Source organism: Trichomycterus rosablanca, chromosome 17 (assembly GCF_030014385.1).
Source record: "Trichomycterus rosablanca isolate fTriRos1 chromosome 17, fTriRos1.hap1, whole genome shotgun sequence".
Classification (NCBI taxonomy): Eukaryota; Metazoa; Chordata; class Actinopteri; order Siluriformes; family Trichomycteridae; genus Trichomycterus; species Trichomycterus rosablanca.
In genome coordinates, this window is record NC_086004.1 from 14,949,780 (window position 1) to 14,969,947 (window position 20,168).

The following is a 20,168-nucleotide window of genomic DNA, read 5'->3' on the forward strand; positions in this document are numbered from 1 at the left end:
AGTGTTCCTCCTGTTCGTCTTTGCACAAAGGAGCAGATACAGGTCCTGCTGCTGGGCTGATGCCCTTCTATGGCCCTATTCAGCCCTCCTTGCATTATGGCCCATGTCCTGATATCTCCTCCATGCTCCTGAGACTGTATTGGGAGAAACAGTAAACTTTCTTGTGATGATTTATTGATGTGCCATCCTAGAGGAGTTGAACTACCTGTGCAAACTAAATAGACAGCAGGTATTACCTCATGCTACTAGCAGTGACAAGCGCATTAGCAAAACACAGAAGAGGGTCTCCAGCGGTCTCCAGCGGGCCTCAATCCGTTGTTTGTAGCTGTGTTTAGCCCTGGAGATGCCTTTCTTCAGGACCACTTCAACTCCTCCGACCCTCGGCGTATGTGGCAAGGGATCCAAACAATCACGGACTTTAAACCACTTAATACAGCTCCCTATGCCAACAATGACTCACTCCCCGATGAGCTTAACAACTTCTACGCTCGCTTTGACCGGGGTAATAACATGATCTTCCTCCAGATGAGCAACCAATCACACTCTCTACCACGGATGTCTACTGCATGCTGAACCAGGTGAATGCTAGGAAAGCTGCTGGCCCCGATGGAGTACCTGGACATGTGCTAAAAGCTTGTGCTAAGCAGCTTGCTGGGGTCTTCACTGACATTTTCAATCTGTCTCTGGTCCAGGCTGTAATTCCAACGAGTTTCAAGACAGCCTCCATTGTGCCAGTACCAAAACATTCAACTGCTTCAGCACTGAACGATTTCCGACCTGTTGCACTCACTCCCATCATCTCCAAGTGCTTCGAAAGACTAATCTTCTCTCACCTGAAAGCCAGTCTACCTGCTACATTAGATCAGCATCAATTTGCTTATCGTCACAACAGGTCAATAGAGGATGCTATCTCCACTGCACTTCACACTACACTGACCCACTTGGACTGCCATAACACTTATGTTAGGATGCTTTTCATTGACTTCAGTTCAGCATTTAACACGGTGATTCCATCCAAGCTGATTTTGAAGCTCAGTCAGCTTGGCATCAGCACGTCACTCTGTAACTGGATTCTGGACTTTCTAACTAATAGACCTCAGTCTGTTAAGTTAGGCAACCTCCACTCAGCCTCCATCACCCTGAACACTGGCGTGCCACAAGGCTGTGTGCTGAGTCCCCTCCTATACTCCCTGTTCACCTACGACTGTGTTCCTGTTTATGGTTCCAACTCCATAATCAAGTTCGCGGACGACACCACGGTGATAGGCTTGATCAAAGACAACGATGAAACGGCCTACAGGGAGGAGGTTCAGCATCTGGCTGCATGGTGTGAGGACAACAACCTGGAGCTTAACACAGGGAAAACCAAAGAGTCTATTGTGGACTTTAGAAGAACAGCAAGTCAGGCACACGCCCCTATCTGCATCAACGGTGCTGTAGTAGAGCGGGTGCCCAGCTTCAAATTGCTCGGCGTCCACATCTCTGAAGATCTCTCTTGGTCCCTCAACTCATCAATCCTGGTCAGAAAGGCACAACAGCGCCTTTACTTTCTTCGGAGACTCAAAAAAGCCTACTTGTGTCCCAGAATACTTGTGGACTTTTATCGCTGCACCATTGAGAGCATTCTTACAAACTGCATCTCTGTGTGGTACGGCAATTGCTCCGCAGCTGACCGGAAAGCTCGCCAGCGGGTGGTTAAAACCGCACAACGCATCACCGGCACTCAGTTACCCACCATACAGGACACTTATCACAAACGGTGCGTGGGCAAAGCGAGGAACATTATCAAGGACGTTTCTCATCCTAACCATGGACTTTTCACCCTACTTCCGTCTGGCAGGCGTTACAGGAGCCTCCGCTCTCGTACCAGCAGGCTCAGGAAGAGCTTTTTTCCTGAGGCTGTAACCCTGCTGAACTCCAGCACACCATTGTAAAAATATCACTGCACTTTGAAACCACATTTAACCCTGTACTTTTTACAAATGTTTCATCTTGACTGTATATACAATCAGTATTTTGCAAATTTGCACATGGCACTATTGCACTGTTTACACCAGCACGATAATAATGTATATACTGTATATACTCGCTATACTTATATACTTCACTTTATTTATTTACATTCATTACCCATTCATGTAGCCACTTTAGTCACCTTCATTACTCTGTAAATACATATTAGTCTATTCACTGTACAATCATCATTATCTGTTTAATAGTCTTAATATTCTGTTTAATAGTCTCATTATTCTTATATGTCTCCTCATTTCACCTATCTGGTCACTTTTGCACTTTACCTGTGTATTATATGTATATAGTCTCTATCTTGCACTTCTGGTTAGATGCTACTGCATTTCGTTGGCTCTGTATTTGTATACTCTGCACAATGACAATAAAGTTGAATCTAATCTAATCTAATCTAAGAGACTAACTGTCTGTGGCCATCTCCTGCAAAACCATTACCTTTTTGGGACTTGTCTTGCTCATGCCTTTCCAAGGCACCTGTTGTCACTTTTATTTGCACCAAAGCAGGTGAAATTGATTTACCATTGCTTATGCTACCTAACTGGACCGATTGATATTCCTGACGTTTTATTGACTTGGTGTTATACTGTGATGATTAAGTGTTTCCTTTATTTGTCATGCAATCAGATCATTTGAACACAAAGCTTGATGTGGAAATAAACTGATTCAATTTTGTGTTCCCTTAATTTTTAGCAGTATAGATGTATAGTTAAGAAGCAGACAAACCATAAATTTGTCCAGCAATGCAGCACTGGCGGAAGATGAGGCGGTTTTGAGTGAGAGTGCCTGTCTTATCACTGAAAAGGTGGCCCACCTGACCCAGCGCCTCATTCAAAGAGGTGGTTTGGGCCTGAGCAGGCCTGTTGCTGTCCTCCCAGTACATCTCTATGTCCCAGCCAATTAGGAGGCAGTGTACTAAGTGAGTCAGCTCAAACCTTATCAGGACAAAATCACAAGTTAAATAGCAAGAATAAATGACAAATGTACTCAAAATTATATCTAATTATTATAAAGACCAAATGAGAAATATATATTTAGAAGCTTTACGTGATATAGAGGGATATCGGCATTGCAGGGCTTAGTAGAATGATGTACCCCCAGAAAGCTAGGAAAGCTCGATAGGCAGCAGTGGAGGTGCCCCTTATGGCAGAGAGAACCTCGATATTTGGCGAAACCAAATGTTCAAACAATCCACATCCCACAGCTAATAGGAGAACTACTAGCAGCAATACAAGAATAATCTAAAACAGAAAACAGAAAATATATAATGTAAGAATAGATTTACAATTAACAAGTGACCCATTCTAAATGTGTTTTACTAGCAGCAAATATATGTCTTTAAATAAACAATTAAAGTAATTGTTATTTCTTTGATTTGTACAGGCACACATCAATACTTTGCCTTTTGCCTTTTTGCAATTATGGCATTTATTAATGTTATTAAAAATGTCTCTCACCATGTTGCATCTTAATTGCAAAATGGATAATACAATCTGTCACCTTACAAATCAAGTCTAAGACATATAAATTTAATATGATTTACTGTTTAATCTATGTTAATTAGTGTTCTTAATCCCTTTAATTGGTATACTTAATCACTCTAAATGAAAGCTAGGTTCTAGTCATGGCAACCTCCCATGAATCACAATAATTACACAATACTTAGACATTTGGTAGCTGCTAGTCCAGCTTCAGTTTAGCCATTTCAAAGTAAAAGTTTTAAAGTTTCCATTATAACATGATACATTGTTATAAACATTTTCTTCATTACATTTATTAGGGTTATAGCTTAATTAAGTATGCTATATACACTTATAAACCAGTCATGTGGCAGCAGCATAAACTTACACAGACATGGGTTAAGAACTTCACTTAATGTTCACATTAAATATCAGAATGAAAAAAAGTGATACCTGTGAACATTTCATCCAAAATAGTCCTCAGAATTTGCACAGAATGGTGTGGAAAAACATAATTCATTCTGAGAGTTAACAACTACCTGTCTCTGAATGTGCACAAAACTAAAGAGGTGGTTGTTAACAGAACAACATGGAGTGACTGCTCTCTGCTGAACATTAAAGGCTCTTCCATGGAGATTATCAAGAGCACTACATTTCTTAGCTTTCGTCTGGCAGGAAACCTCAACTGGTCCCTCAACAACAGCTCCATAGCCAAGAAAGCCCATCAACATTTAGTGAAGATTCTGCCCATATGTAATTGGTTTTGCACCTCTACAGACTCTACAGTCTCATTTGACGAATTTGTTCATCTTAAGTTATAGTCTAGATCAGGGGTGTCAAACTCATCAAAGGGCCGATTGTAACGTATCCTGCTGTGATTGCAGTCACATTGCTGTTTTTCTTGGAGGCTGAATTCTGCATTTATATTGTTCTACTGTACTTTACCACAGACACAGCCTCATAACACAAGAGACACACCGGTTTCTCTTCCTGAAGCACAAACTTGTTTTCACTTTCATTAAATTTCCTCCTTATGCTTAATTTTCTTAATTATCTTTTTGTACATTTTAGGATCATGTGTAAATATGTGTAACATCATCTACTGGCAGGCTGTGTCACTTTGCAGGTCACAAAATCAGCCTGCATTTTGAAAGATGCAGTTTATTTAGGATTTTACAGTGTATTTTTAAGACAATCATTCTGCCCTCACTAATAGTTTATCCCCCTTTCTCAGCTAGACAGACAGACAGACAGACAGCTCTCTTCAGAATACAGTTGGTTTATTTGCTCCCAGCTGTGTGCTGAAGTAAAAATACAAACAATAAAAACAATAAAGAACCTAATACAGTAAAAGCACACAGCTGTAGTCAAGTGTTACATCTGGTACAATATGAGATTTAACCAAACGTAAAATAACGAGTTAAAATTGTGTGTAAAGATACTAATTGCTATAGTAACGTAACAACAGTATTTAATTACGGTAAATTTGTAACTAAAACGCTGTGATATACTCACTAAACATTTACTAACAACTGAGAATATAAACGCCACTACTTACAGACGATGCTTTGGTATTATATTGCAATATAATTATTTGTATTTATTTATTACTGTTTACATTACTGACTACGCTACCCCGCGTTCTTTTGCCGTAAAAGTCACATGGCTTCTTAGCGAAGGTTAAAGTTAGTTGCCATGACTACGATGTCACGTTGTCTCTTAAAGGCACAGGAGCGCATTAAATTATAAGCGCGTCTCTGTAACGACTCGAACCATCACAAAGTCGTTTAAGCTCTCGCGGGCCGGATCAAATGACGCGGCGGGCCGGATCTGGCCCGCGGGCCGTGAGTTTGACACCCCTGGTCTAGATGTTCACATACTTTTTACCACGTACTGTACAGTGAATAAGTAATAAATGTGTCAAAGATATACATTTAATATTCATTAATTTTTAAACTTGTATTATCCTGGTCAGAGTTGTGGTGTGTCTGGTTTTCCTGTGAATGGTTGAGGCAGAATGTGTCTATTATTTATTTTTCATTATCATCGATTATTATTATTATTAATATTTTTCTTATTATGTGCCTATATATTATAGAAATCTAGTAAATCCAAGCTACACATACATTTTTTGCCTGTGTATTTATCAGAAAGATTCAAGACAAATGATTTCAAATTTATGATGTCACAGAAACAAGTACACAGTGCCTTTGTGTCCTTACCGTCATCACCACTTTGTTAAGGAAGTGCTCCACCTGAGTTTTCTTCAATGTCAGACTTCCACAGTTTCTAAGAATCTTGGTGTCTGAGCCTGGCAGAATTTATAAGTGTGTTTTAACAGCTGATACTTTTAAAGGTTTATCTTAAAAAAAGCATGCAGAGAAATAGATGGACTACAGTCAGTAATTGTAGAACTACAAAGTGCTTCTGTATGGTAAGTGGAGCTGATAAAATGGACAGTGAGTGTAAAAAAAAGAAGGTGGTTTTAATGTTATGGCTGATCAGTGTATAATGTAATTATAAAGACATGCACTTGAGACTGTTTCTGTAAAAATCCAATTAAATATCTATAATCTCCAACCAGATTTTATACAATAAAGTGTTCATGCCAAGTTTAGTGTATTATCATAGCATGCATATAGACCTGAGCATTAGGTTTATTAAAGCTCATGATACATCACTCATTTCAACTTAACCATACCATTAACCATACATGGTTGAAAATTAACCATGGTGTAAATGTTATGTTTTGGGTTTTTCTTTTTAACATTTTAACACAACCCAATGTATACTTTTATAAATACTTTTAAAATTCAACATGCATTGATAATTACAGTAAACACCAATGCCTCAGTGTATCTTTTGTTTCTATCGGCTAATATGCCTCCATTTTTCAACAAACTCAGCCAACATTGCAGCGCCCTTTGGCAATCATTGAGTTACCACTTTGAGTGAGCAAGCTGCCTCCAGAGGTGGCAAAGTGGCACTCTTTTGAGCAGAGCCCCATTGATGAATTCACACTGGATATGAGCTGTTTCAGTGAGGAGTGTTTATTTCCCTATCTCTTTATCCAAAAATGTAAGTTATAACATACTGGTGACCCAAGTAGCTAGTGCTGTGGCAACTCTTTTACACCTTTACTTTTACCTTATTATTTCCTACTGTCCTCTGTGGTTGTGCGTTTGGCTGGTGGCGTGTCAGATAGGTCTCTTTAGAGCATGGCCACTTGAGTTTTCTATGTTCACTGGGGACAGCATAGGCTTATGTCCCTGTGAAGCAAACATCCTTTTTTATTTCTAGATGAGCATGTGGAGTGCCATATCCCCTATTTCACTAACATGGTCATCTATCTGTTTTATCGCCTCTCTGCTTTTGGCTCCTTTTGGGTTTAGTTTTCAATAATTCTTTTATTTCAGCCACTCTTTATTTCAAAGTTTTATATTTGTTTGGGCCCATCCTCCCTTGTCTTGCAGGTACAGGGCTACTACACTGCCACATTAGTAGTGAGACATGCCCTGTTCCATTACAAATTCTAGTCCACCCTTGCTAGCAAAAAATTAGAGGACCATGCCATAAAGTTATGTAATATTATTGATCTATTTACACCACCAAATAATTGTTACTTTATGTACAGTGTATCACAAAAGTGAGTACACCCCTCACATTTCTGCAAATATTTCATTATATCTTTTCATGGGACAACACTATAGACATGAAACTTGGATATAACTTAGAGTAGTCAGTGTACAGCTTGTATAGCAGTGTAGATTTACTGTCTTCTGAAAATAACTCAACACACAGCCATTAATGTCTAAATAGCTGGCAACATAAGTGAGTACACCCCACAGTGAACATGTCCAAATTGTGCCCAAATGTGTCGTTGTCCCTCCCTGGTGTCATGTGTCAAGGTCCCAGGTGTAAATGGGGAGCAGGGCTGTTAAATTTGGTGTTTTGGGTACAATTCTCTCATACTGGCCACTGGATATTCAACATGGCACCTCATGGCAAAGAACTCTCTGAGGATGTGAGAAATAGAATTGTTGCTCTCCACAAAGATGGCCTGGGCTATAAGAAGATTGCTAACACCCTGAAACTGAGCTACAGCATGGTGGCCAAGGTCATACAGCGGTTTTCCAGGACAGGTTCCACTCGGAACAGGCTTCACCAGGGTCGACCAAAGAAGTTGAGTCCACGTGTTAGGCGTCATATCCAGAGGTTGGCTTTAAAAAATAGACACATGAGTGCTGCCAGCATTGCTGCAGAGGTTGAAGACGTGGGAGGTCAGCCTGTCTGTGCTCAGACCATACGCCGCACACTGCATCAACTCGGTCTGCATGGTCGTCATCCCAGAAGGAAGCTGACGCACAAGAAAGCCAGCAAACAGTTTGCTGAAGACAAGCAGTCCAAGAACATGGATTACTGGAATGCCCTGTGGTCTGACGAGACCAAGATATACTTGTTTGGCTCAGATGGTGTCCAGCATGTGTGGCGGCGCCCTGGTAAGAAGTACCAAGACAACTGTATCTTGCCTACAGTCAAGCATGGTGGTGGTAGCATCATGGTCTTGGGCTGCATGAGTGTTGCTGGCACTGGGGAGCTGCAGTTCATTGAGGGAAACATGAATTCCAACATGTACTGTGACATTCTGAAACAGAGCATGATCCCCTCCCTTCGAAAACTGGGCCTCATGGCAGTTTTCCAACAGGATAACGACCCCAAACACAACCTCCAAGATGACAACTGCCTTGCTGAGGAAGCTGAAGGTAAAGGTGATGGACTAAACCCAATTGAGCACCTGTGGCGCATCCTCAAGTGGAAGGTGGAGGAGTTCAAGGTGTCTAACATCCACCAGCTCCGTGATGTCATCATGAAGGAGTGGAAGAGGATTCCAGTAGCAACCTGTGCAGCTCTGGTGAATTCCATGCCCAGGAGGGTTAAGGCAGTGCTGGATAATAATGATGGTCACACAAAATATTGACACTTTGGGCACAATTTGGACATGTTCACTGTGGGGTGTACTCACTTATGTTGCCAGCCATTTAGACATTAATGGCTGTGTGTTGAGTTATTTTCAGAAGACAGTAAATCTACACTGCTATACAAGTTGTACACTGACTACTCTAAGTTATATCCAAGTTTCATGTCTATAGTGTTGTCCCATGAAAAGATATAATAAAATATTTGCAGAAATGTGAGGGGTGTACTCACTTTTGTGATACACTGTATATTTGTGTCAAGGCAAGTGTATCTTATTTGTGTCTTTTCTGTAAATGTTTAAATTTACATGTACATATTAAATGTGCATGTATACCTGTGTAAATGACCAGGCCATATGCCATGTGTGTGTTGCGCAGCACAGTTCCTCTGAGAAGCAAGTGCTGTGTGTCCAGCAAATAGTCATGCCCCCTCCACTGCAACTCTCCTCTGAAAGAGTACAATTGATTGTTTGGCTCCTCACAACAAACAACCCCTGAATTAGAGAATGAAAGAAAGAGAGAGAAAGGTTTTAAGGTTTACAACACCCTATTTAAACCATTTAATCCTTACATTTGTTATTGTCTAAAAAGTTTTAAACAATAAATATCAGTAATTAGTTACATTTTTCAGTTTAGTAGTAACAGGATACAATTTACAAACCTACAGCCGAATAAAACAGGTTAATATTCTAGTTTAAACATGCAATATTAGCCAGTGGTGGATAAAGAACATGAAATCCATACTTGAGGAAAAGTACAAGTATCTTACTAGAAATTTACTTTAATAGAAGTAAAGTCACCTATTAGAATATCACTTGAGTAAAAGTCTAAAAGTATCTGATGTTTAATGTACTTAAGTATTAAAAGTAATTTTCTTGTATTAAACGTACTTAAGCATTAAAAGTAGAAGCAAAAGTAAATGCTGGTAATAAAAACACAAGTGGTCAGAATTTCGAAAAATATGAAAATTGTGGAGCAAAATATGAAGAATATATAGAACAAAATAAATTTTCTTCCTTCCCTCTGAACATGATTTGTGCTAAATTATGATTACAATCACCTGTTTGAAATCACGTCATTATGTAGTATTTTTACCTCATTACTAGCCCTAAATCGACCCGTCCAATTTTTTTTGGAATGTGTTGTAGGCTTAAAATGCAAGTATACACTGTATGTATATTAACAGTTCAAATGAAGTTGACCAGACAAAACATGAAATATCTTGGGTTCATATTTGCAGTGAAATAAGAGTCAATGTAAATGTAAGAAACACTGAGTCTTTTTATTTGCATTTTCTACACTGTCCCAACTTTTATTCTGATTGGGTTGTACATTCAAGTCATACACTGCCTGGCCAAAAAAAAGGTCACACACTCTAATATTTTGTTGGACCGCCTTTAGCTTTGATTACGGCACGCATTCGCTGTGGCATCGTTTCCACAAGCTTCTGCAATGTTACAACATTTATTTCTGTCCAGAGTTGCATTAATTTTTCCCCAAGATCTTGTATTGATGATGGGAGATTTGGACCACTGCACAAAGTCCTCTCCAGCACATCCCAAAGATTCTCAATGGGGTTCAGGTCTGCACTCTGTGGTGACCAATCCATGTGTGAAAATGATGTCTCATGCTCCCTGAACCACTCTTTCACAATTTGAGCCCGATGAATCCTGGCATTGTCATCTTGGAATATGCCCGTGCCATCAGGGAAGAAAAAATTCATTGATGGAATAACCTGGTCGTTCAGTATATTCAGGTAGTCAGCTGACCTCATTCTTTGGGCACATAACATTGCTGAACCTAGACCTGACCAACTGCAGCAACCCTAGATTATAGCACTGCTTCCACAGGCTTGTACGGTAGGCACGAGGCATGATGGGGGCATCACTTCAGCCGCCTCTCTTCTTACCCTGATGCGCCCATCACTCTGGACTCATCAGACCACATGATCTTTTTCCATTGCTCCAATCTTTATGCTCCCTAGCAAATTGAATTTGTTTTTGCCGGTTAGCCTCACTGACAAGTGGTTTTCTTAAGGCTACACAGCTGTTTAGTCCAAATCCCTTGAGTTCCCTTCGCATTATGTGTGTGGAAATGCTCTTACTTTCACTATTAAACATATACCTGAGTTCTACTGTAGTTTTTCTACGTTTTGATTTCACCAAATGTTTAAGTGATCGCCGATCAAGATCATTCAAGATTTGTTTCCGACCACATTCCTTCCTCGAAGATGCTGTTTCCCCACTCACTGTCCTTCCACTTTTTAATAATGCATTGGACAGTTCTTAACCCAATTTTAGTAGTTTCAGCAATCTCCTTAGATGTTTTCTCTGCTTGATGCATGCCAATAATTTGACCCTTCTGAAACAGATTAACATCTTTTCCACGACCACAGGATGTGTCTTTCGACATTGTTGTTTAACAAATGAGAAGCTACTCACTGCATCAGTTAGGGTTAAATAACTTGTTGCCACCTGAAACATAATCACCCATGCAGTAATTATCCAATGGGAGGCTCTTACCTATTTGCTTAGTTAAATCCAGGTGGTGACCTTTTTTTGGCCAGGTGTCACGCTTGGAGCCTCAGGGTGATCCTGTGCTCCAGTGTGCCACGCCCTTCTCTCCCCAGTCTCCAGCCAGCCTCCCTCTCCTGATTGGTTAGCTGGGGCTAATTAGCCCCAGCTGCTACTATTTAGGAGAGGCTCAGGGTGATCCTGTGCTCCAGTGTGCCACGCCCTTCTCTCCCCAGTCTCCAACCAGCCTCCCTCTCCTGATTGGTTAGCTGGGGCTAATTAGCCCCAGCTGCTACTATTTAGGAGAGGCTCAGGGAAAGGCTGGTTGGAGATTATTGAGTGTAACTCTGTCTGTTTGCTCCTGGTAACTCTGTCTGTTTGCTCCTGGTAACTCTGTCTGTTTGCTCCTGGTAACTCTGTCTGTTTGCTCCTGGTAACTCTGTCTGTTTGCTCCTGGTAACTCTGTCTGTTTGCTCCTGGTAACTCTGTCTGTTTGCTCCTAGTAACTCTGTCTGTTTGCTCCTAGTAACTCTGTCTGTTTGCTCCTAGTAACTCTGTCTGTTTGCTCCTGGTAACTCTGTCTGTTTGCTCCTGGTAACTCTGTCTGTTTGCTCCTGGTAACTCTGTCTGTTTGCTCCTGGTAACTCTGTCTGTTTGCTCCTAGTAACTCTGTCTGTTTGGTCATGATAACTCTGTCTGTTTGCTCCTAGTAACTCTGTCTGTTAGCTCCTGGTATCTCTGTCTGTTTGCTCCTGGTAACTCTGTTTTATCTTCCTCCTAGCTCCTGTCGGTCAGTTTAGTCTGTTTCGTCCGTTTAGTCTTTGTTCAGTCCTGTTTAGTCTTGTTAAGTCTGTTTAAACTGTTTAGTGTGTTTAGCAGTTGCCCCTTTGTTTGTTAGCTCAGTTTGTTAGCCTTTGTTTATTAGCTTAGTTCATGCACGTTTAGATTAGTCTGTTTAGCCACGTTAGTCTGTTTTACCCTGTTAGTCTGTTTAGCCCCGTTAGTCTGTTTAGCCCCGTCAGTCTGTTTAGTCCTGTTAGTCTGTTTAGCCCCGTCAGTCTGTTTAGTCCTGTTAGTCTGTTTAGTCCTGTTCTGTCAGTTTAACCCTGTCTTGTCTTTATTATTAATAAATATAGTTTTTTCACACATCTCCGCGTTTGTGTCCGCCCCTCCTGTCCGTCTAGCCCACAAACCGTTACAGAATAATCTCCACCAATTAGGACACAGCGAGATGTTGCTTGTTCACGTTTTCCCAGACTTTGGCTCTATGAGGTTTCCTCTGGTCTTCCCGCTTAGTAGGCCGGCTCCTTATGATGGAAGCAACCATAGTGTTGAAGGCTTCCTTCTACAGAGCCAGCTCTACCTGCAGAACCTTCTGGACCCCCAGCCAACTGAAATCGACAAGGTACGATTTATGATGTCTAGACTGAGGGGTGCTGCTCATGAGTGGGCTAAGCAGCTTTGGTCTGACAGGGGAGTTGTGCTGAACTCGGTGAAGGATTTTGAGGGCCTCATGAGAACCAAATTTTCATGTAGCAAAGTGCCCACTGCAGCTTATACCTGGCATCCAGTGCCCACTGGGGAGGTTAAATTTTCCCCAGTGCCCACTGCGGATGTGGTCCAGGAGCCAGTGCCCGCTTATAAAGCTCGTGACTGTCCCAAGTCCACGTTAGGAGCCAGTCAATCTTATTTAGGTCCTGTTTCCTGTTTCAACCCCAAGGGCTCCGGGGGTCCTTCTGTGTGTTCGCCGGCTCCAGTGTTTTCGCAGCTGCGTCCAGTTTCTCCAGGGTCCAAACAGCTGACTTCTGACGCATATCCAGGGTCCAAGCAGCTGATTTCGGACGCCTCTCCAGTGTTTTCGCAGCTGAGTCCAGTTTCTCCAGGGTCCAAACAGCTGACTTCTGACGCATATCCAGGGTCCAAGCAGCTGATTTCGGACGCCTCTCCAGTGTTTTCGCAGCTGAGTCCAGTTTCTCCAGGGTCCCAACAGCTGGCTTCTGACGCATATCCAGGGTCCAAGCAGCTGATCCCGGACGCCTCTTCTCAAGGGTCCACGCAGCTGACTCCGGACGCCTCTTCTCAAGGGTCCACGCAGCTGACTCCGGACGCCTCTTCTCAAGGGTCCACGCAGCTAACTTCGGACGCCTCTCCAGGGTCCACACAGCTGAATGTTTCTCCAGTGTTTTCCCAAGTGATTTCGGACGCCTCTCCAGTGTTCTCCCAAGTGACTTCGGACGCCTCTCCAGGGTCCTCACAGCTGAGTGATGTTTCTCTAGTGTTTTCGCAGCTGATTTCGGACGCCTCTCCAGGGTCCTCACAGCTGAATGACATTTCTCCAGTGTTTTCCCAAGTGACTTCGGACGCCTCTCCAGGGTCCTCACAGCTGAGTGACGTTTCTCTAGTGTTTTCGCAGCTGACTTCGGACGCCTCTCCAGGGTCCTCGCAGCTGAATGACGTTTCTCCAGTGTTTTCGCAGCTGACTTCGGACGCCTCTCCAGGGTCCTCGCAGCTGTATGACGTTTCTCCAGTGTTTTCGCAGCTGATTTCGGACGCCTCTCCAGGGTCCTCGCAGCTGAATGACGTTTCTCCAGTGTTTTCTCAAGTGACTTCGGACGCCTCTCAAGGGTCCTCGCAGCTGACTCCGGACGCCTCTTCGCCAGGGTCCTCGCAGCTGACTCCGGACGCCTCTTCGCCAGGGTCCTCGCAGCTGACTCCGGACGCCTCTTCTCAAGGGTCCACGCAGCTGACTCCGGACGCCTCTTCTCAAGGGTCCACGCAGCTGACTCCGGACGCCTCTTCTCAAGGGTCCACGCAGCTGACTCCGGACGCCTCTTCTCAAGGGTCCACGCAGCTGACTCCGGACGCCTCTTCTCAAGGGTCAACGCAGCTGACTCCCGAAGCCTCTTCGCCAGGCTTACCGCAGCTGACTCCCGAAGCCTCTTCGCCAGGCTCATCGCAGCTGACTCCCGAAGCCTCTTCGCCAGGCTCACCGCAGCTGACTCCCGAAGCCTCTTCGCCAGGCTCACCGCAGCTGACTCCCGAAGCCTCTTCGCCAGGCTCACCGCAGCTGACTCCCGAAGCCTCTTCGCCAGGCTCACCGCAGCTGACTCCCGAAGCCTCTTCGCCAGGCTCACCGCAGCTGACTCCCGAAGCCTCTTCGCCAGGCTCACCGCAGCTGACTCCCGAAGCCTCTTCGCCAGGCTCACCGCAGCTGACTCCCGAAGCCGCTTCGCCAGGCTCACCGCAGCTGACTCCCGAAGCCTCTTCGCCAGGCTCACCGCAGCTGACTCCCGAAGCCTCTTCGCCAGGCTCACCGCAGCTGACTCCCGAAGCCTCTTCGCCAGGCTCACCGCAGCTGACTCCCGAAGCCTCTTCGCCAGGCTCACCGCAGCTGACTCCCGAAGCCTCTTCGCCAGGCTCACCGCAGCTGACTCCCGAAGCCTCTTCGCCAGGCTCACCGCAGTTGATTTCTGTTCTCGAGTTGGCGCATCCCGATGGCGCTCCTGTTCCCGAGTTGGCGCATCCCGATGGCGCTCCTGTTCCCGAGTTGGCGCATCCCGATGGCGCTCCTGTTCCCGAGTTGGCGCATCCCGATGGCGCTCCTGTTCCCGAGTTGGCGCATCCCGATGGCGCTCCTGTTCCCGAGTTGGCGCATCCCGATGGCGCTCCTGTTCCCGGGTTGGTGTCCTCCGACGGCGCTTCTGTTCCCGAGTTGGTGTCCTCCGACGGCACTTCTGTTCCTGAGTTGGTGTCCTCCGACGGCACTTCTGTTCCTGAGTTGGTGTCCTCCGACGGCACTTCTGTTCCTGGGTTGGTGTCCTCCGACGGCACTTCTGTTCCTGAGTTGGTGTCCTCCGACGGCACTTCTGTTCCTGAGTTGGTGTCCTCCGACGGCACTTCTGTTCCTGAGTTGGCGCCCCCTGATGGCGCTCCTGTTCCAGAGTTGGTGTCCTTCGAAGGTGCTTCTGTTTCCTCATCGGCACCCACCGACGACGCTCCTGTTTCCTCGTCGGCACTCCCAGATGGCGCTCCTGTTTCCGAGATGACGCCCTCAGATGGCGCTTCTGAACTTTTGTCATGCCTGCCTCGGAATTTTTTGAATTACTTCGAATTTGCCCCTCAAGGTCCAGGACCTCCTTTTTGTTTTTGTATTTGGGCACGCCAGGAGTCGTGCCTTCGGGGAGGGGCCTACTGTCACGCTTGGAGCCTCAGGGTGATCCTGTGCTCCAGTGTGCCACGCCCTTCTCTCCCCAGTCTCCAGCCAGCCTCCCTCTCCTGATTGGTTAGCTGGGGCTAATTAGCCCCAGCTGCTACTATTTAGGAGAGGCTCAGGGTGATCCTGTGCTCCAGTGTGCCACGCCCTTCTCTCCCCAGTCTCCAACCAGCCTCCCTCTCCTGATTGGTTAGCTGGGGCTAATTAGCCCCAGCTGCTACTATTTAGGAGAGGCTCAGGGAAAGGCTGGTTGGAGATTATTGAGTGTAACTCTGTCTGTTTGCTCCTGGTAACTCTGTCTGTTTGCTCCTAGTAACTCTGTCTGTTTGCTCCTGGTAACTCTGTCTGTTTGCTCCTGGTAACTCTGTCTGTTTGCTCCTGGTAACTCTGTCTGTTTGCTCCTAGTAACTCTGTCTGTTTGCTCCTAGTAACTCTGTCTGTTTGCTCCTAGTAACTCTGTCTGTTTGCTCCTAGTAACTCTGTCTGTTTGCTCCTGGTAACTCTGTCTGTTTGCTCCTGGTAACTCTGTCTGTTTGCTCCTAGTAACTCTGTCTGTTTGGTCATGATAACTCTGTCTGTTTGCTCCTAGTAACTCTGTCTGTTAGCTCCTGGTATCTCTGTCTGTTTGCTCCTGGTAACTCTGTTTTATCTTCCTCCTAGCTCCTGTCGGTCAGTTTAGTCTGTTTCGTCCGTTTAGTCTTTGTTCAGTCCTGTTTAGTCTTGTTAAGTCTGTTTAAACTGTTTAGTGTGTTTAGCAGTTGCCCCTTTGTTTGTTAGCTCAGTTTGTTAGCCTTTGTTTATTAGCTTAGTTCATGCACGTTTAGATTAGTCTGTTTAGCCACGTTAGTCTGTTTTACCCTGTTAGTCTGTTTAGCCCCGTTAGTCTGTTTAGCCCCGTCAGTCTGTTTAGTCCTGTTAGTCTGTTTAGCCCCGTCAGTCTGTTTAGTCCTGTTAGTCTGTTTAGTCCTGTTCTGTCAGTTTAACCCTGTCTTGTCTTTATTATTAATAAATATAGTTTTTTCACACATCTCCGCGTTTGTGTCCGCCCCTCCTGTCCGTCTAGCCCACAAACCGTTACACCAGGCAGTGTAGATAGCTATATAACAATAACCTATAACCACTGAACTTTGGCGGAATTAATTTAATGCAAAACTCAATAGAGTTTAACAAATACAGAAGTTATCTAAAGAAATATTTGTCGGCAGGTGAGTTTTTGAAAATATTCATAAGTTTTGCACTGAATTAATTTTTTTCGAATGGAACTGAAAATGTTACCTGGATATCTAAACAATCTTAATGCTATTTAAAAGAAATAAAAAAAAACTATGATGCTGCTGTATTATTACTTCGTTACATTACACCACTGAATTAGCTGCCTCTCTTGTCAAACTTCACATAAAATTACCCTAGTGTCCTGGATTTTCTTTTTTTTCTGGATTACCAGATTGCTAGCTTTGCTACACCTAAAATCCAGTTAGGTAAAATTATTTTCTGTTTGTTCTTAAATTGTATTTAAAACTGCTAATAAAATGATGTAGAGAGAATTCCCCCGTTTAGCCATCTAAAAAGACTCTCTAAAAAGCTTAAATGAAGTTTTAACCTTTCACAATATAGAAATAATAATTCAGGTGTAGCAAATCCACAGTGTGTTTTTCAATTGGCGGCTTATACAGAAACCTCCAGCATCCTTTCAAGGAGAAGTCTGGTCCCAGCACCTTGATGCAGGTGCTGTACAGTGCCTTTTTATCAAATCTCTGAAACTCTTCAAGCTCTGGTGGCTTAAAGGAAAGGATCCTGATGGTCACCACATGCTCCTCCTTTTCCACAGCAGTGACACTAATCAATGGAAAGTGGCTGTCCCTCTCAGATGCTTAATGTTTCAGTTCTTCTCTCCAGGCTCCGGGTCACCTGGTCCATTTCAACCTGTATAACTCTTTGGAAATGGATTTCAGTCGTTCTCTGGTCCATCCCGTAGTATCTTTTAGATGGCCTAGCATGTTGCAAGAAGCCTTGGTAATGCAGTCCCTCAGATTCCTGGATTTGAAAAGATTAGTCTCTATCACAGGATTATGGAACAATATTTCCATCATAATCCAGTTTTTTAGTTTTGTACCATCCCTGTGCATCCTAGAAACCACTAGCCAGACTCTTAGCATAGACTGCTAAAATGAGTAGTGTTGTTTAAATCCAGTTTATTTAGTACCGCTAGTACTTTGAGTTACTCTAAGTTTGACCTACAACCTACAATTTTTATTTGACCTACGACCATCAGATTTCTGCATATGTTTTTGAAGTTATCTAAACACTTTGTGAGTGTAAGCATACAAACTAAAATAAAATAAGAGTGATAAATAAGAAAGTGAAAGAAAATAGATCTAACCATCAAAATGAGTTAGAAGCTCCTCAATTGGTCCACTGGTCAATTCTATGTGGGTAACAGCAAGGGCCTGGCGAAACTTCAAGTTGTTCTCTCTGGAAACAAGCAGCAAAGAATGAATTCAGAAATCTTAAAGAAGACTTAATTGTTTAAAAATAAGTTCAGCTGTTTCCAACAAAATAACATACACTAATATGTACACTTCACTAACTGGTGGTGTAAATAACATTGATTATTTTGTTACAATGGCGGCACGGTGGCTTAGTGGGTAACACTGCTGCCTCACAGCAAGAAGGTCCTGTGTTCGATCCACAGGTGGGGCGGTCCGGGTCCTTTCTGTGCGGAGTTTGCATGTTCTCCTCATGTCCGTGTGGGTTTCCTCTGGGTGCTCCGGTTTCCTCCCACAGTCCAAAAACATGCCACCAGGCTAATTGGAAACACTGAATTGTCCTATAGATACCTAGCCGCTAGATGCACAAACCAGTGCATTGTAGTGCCGGATTAAAATAGGGAGGGTTGTTTCAGGAAGGGCATCCGGCATAAAAATTGTGCCAAATCAATGCGGATCATGATCCGCTGAGAGCCGCCCCCGCAACCGAACGGGATAAAGGCTGAGGAAGAAGAAGAAGATGTATTTGAAGCAGGAAAAGTGGCGACTTTGCCAAGGGCCATTATTGTCATGACTCCATCACTTGATTAAAGCATTTCCAAAATGGCAGGTGTTGTGGGGTGTTTCTGGTATGCAGTTGTTAGTACCAACCAAAAATGGTCCAAGGAGGGACAGCCAGTGAACCAGCAACAGGGTCATGGGCACTCAAGACTCACTGCTGCGCATGGGAAGCAAAGGCTAGCCCATCTGGTCTGGTCTCAGTGAAGAGCTGCTTTGCACAGATTGCTGGGAAAGTTAATGCTGGCAATGTTAAAAAGGTGTTGAAACATGCAGTGTATTGCAGTTTTCTGTGTTTGGGGCTGCGTAACAACATACAAGTCGGAGTGCCAATGCTGTCCCCTGTCCACCACTTAAAAGCAGCTAAACATGAGCATCAGAACTGGGTCATGAAACAATAAAAGAGGGGATATGATTAGAAGAACTACATTTCTTTTACATAACGTCAGTTGGTTGCATATGTGGAGGAGATAGCACCAGTATGTACCATAGAAGGACTGGCAGAGGTAGTGTGATGCTTTGGGCAATGTTCTGCTGGGAAACCTTCTAACCTAATATTAATGTAGATGTTACTTTGACATATCCCTCCTAAATATTGTTACAGACCAAGTATACCCTTTCATGGCAATGGTATTCCCTGATGCTAGTGACCCCTTTTAGTAGGATAATGCACCCAACCACACTAAAAAAATGTTCATAAATACTTTGAGGAAAATAAAAATGGACTTGTTCAAGCATTTGTGTAATTTACTGAACAAACAAGTCCAATAAATGCCCCACCTCACAACTAAGAGGACTTGAAGGATCTGTTGCTAACATCTTGATATCAACTTAAAATTGTATATATAATTCATTTATATATTTATAGTAAATATCTACAATTTTTAGTTTATTTAAAAACCTCATTTCTGAAATAGTCAGAACATTTGCTTAAATGCAGTACAAGTAAGAATTGTAATAATGTGATTTGTTGTTTTTCTTGAACCTTTATTAAATTAAAAAAGGATTTCTGGCCTTGCCATACATTAATTTATTATTATTATTATTATTGTTATTATTTTGATTTTCTGAGCCCCAAACTTGATGAGCCAATTTACCTGCTTATTGTTAGTAATGGTGTTACTTAAATAACATAACATTAAATAATAAAAATCATTAAAAAATTGTTTATATTTACAAAATATTTCCACACGTAGTCGGAAGCGCAGGTCGACTCGTTGTAGTCCAAAAGGAACTGCAAATCCCAGGAGCTGCGGCAGCGCTAATCTGCGCTAATTGGCAGCACCTGATCGCGCTCTATTTAAGAGATCCTTAGCCACGCGATCAGTGCTGAGACATACTCAGTCGGTAAGGTAGTTGGCCGGTGTGCGTTCCTCCTTACTTCCGTAACTTTATACTTAAGCCAGCGGTTTGTTAACGCTCTAAAGATACGAACGCGTCCGGAATCGCATACTTCCATACTCAATAGTACGCGAAATGAGGACACGAGAGCGGTTAGTATGTCAGAATACACAGCATACACAAAGAGGTACGCGAGAAGTACCCGGATGACCTACTTATTGGGCAGCCATGTTTGAGTATGCAAGCGATGCACACTTGCGGTCCGTTAATGTATCCCATAATGCAACTGGAGCTGCGTAGGCGTTCGAAGCGTAATAAGAAACAAGAAAGATAGCGGAAAACAGAGTCCTCTGTTCACAAGTGTAAGTAAGATAAATAAAATAAAACATTTTAAAGACGAATAAATAACAAAAAGACGATAAATATCCAAAACTTTGGCGAGTGGGGTTTGTAATGAGTCTGTAACCATGGTGATATTACGTCATCACGTCCCACGTTGGATAGATGGCGGATGTAGTGCATAGCGGTGTTGTGTGCATACTGCATACTTCTGTACTGGAAGTATGTACTTTTTTACCGGCAGAGTAGTGCATACT

The 20,168-nt window shown here is 43.4% G+C and overlaps 1 protein-coding gene across 1 annotated transcript in view; it reads right to left on the minus strand.

The window, feature by feature from the left end:
• Window positions 1-20,168, minus strand: part of atp8b3 (ATPase phospholipid transporting 8B3) — a 49,524-nt gene that overhangs the window by 17,522 nt on the left and 11,834 nt on the right. Inside the window, exons 7-11 of the mRNA XM_063013409.1 lie at window positions 17,568-17,659; window positions 8,797-8,955; window positions 5,708-5,796; window positions 3,073-3,266; window positions 2,752-2,960 (exon numbers count right to left, since the gene is read on the minus strand). Coding sequence (XP_062869479.1) covers window positions 2,752-2,960; window positions 3,073-3,266; window positions 5,708-5,796; window positions 8,797-8,955; window positions 17,568-17,659 — 743 coding nt within the window. The remainder of the gene's footprint in view (window positions 1-2,751; window positions 2,961-3,072; window positions 3,267-5,707; window positions 5,797-8,796; window positions 8,956-17,567; window positions 17,660-20,168) is intronic.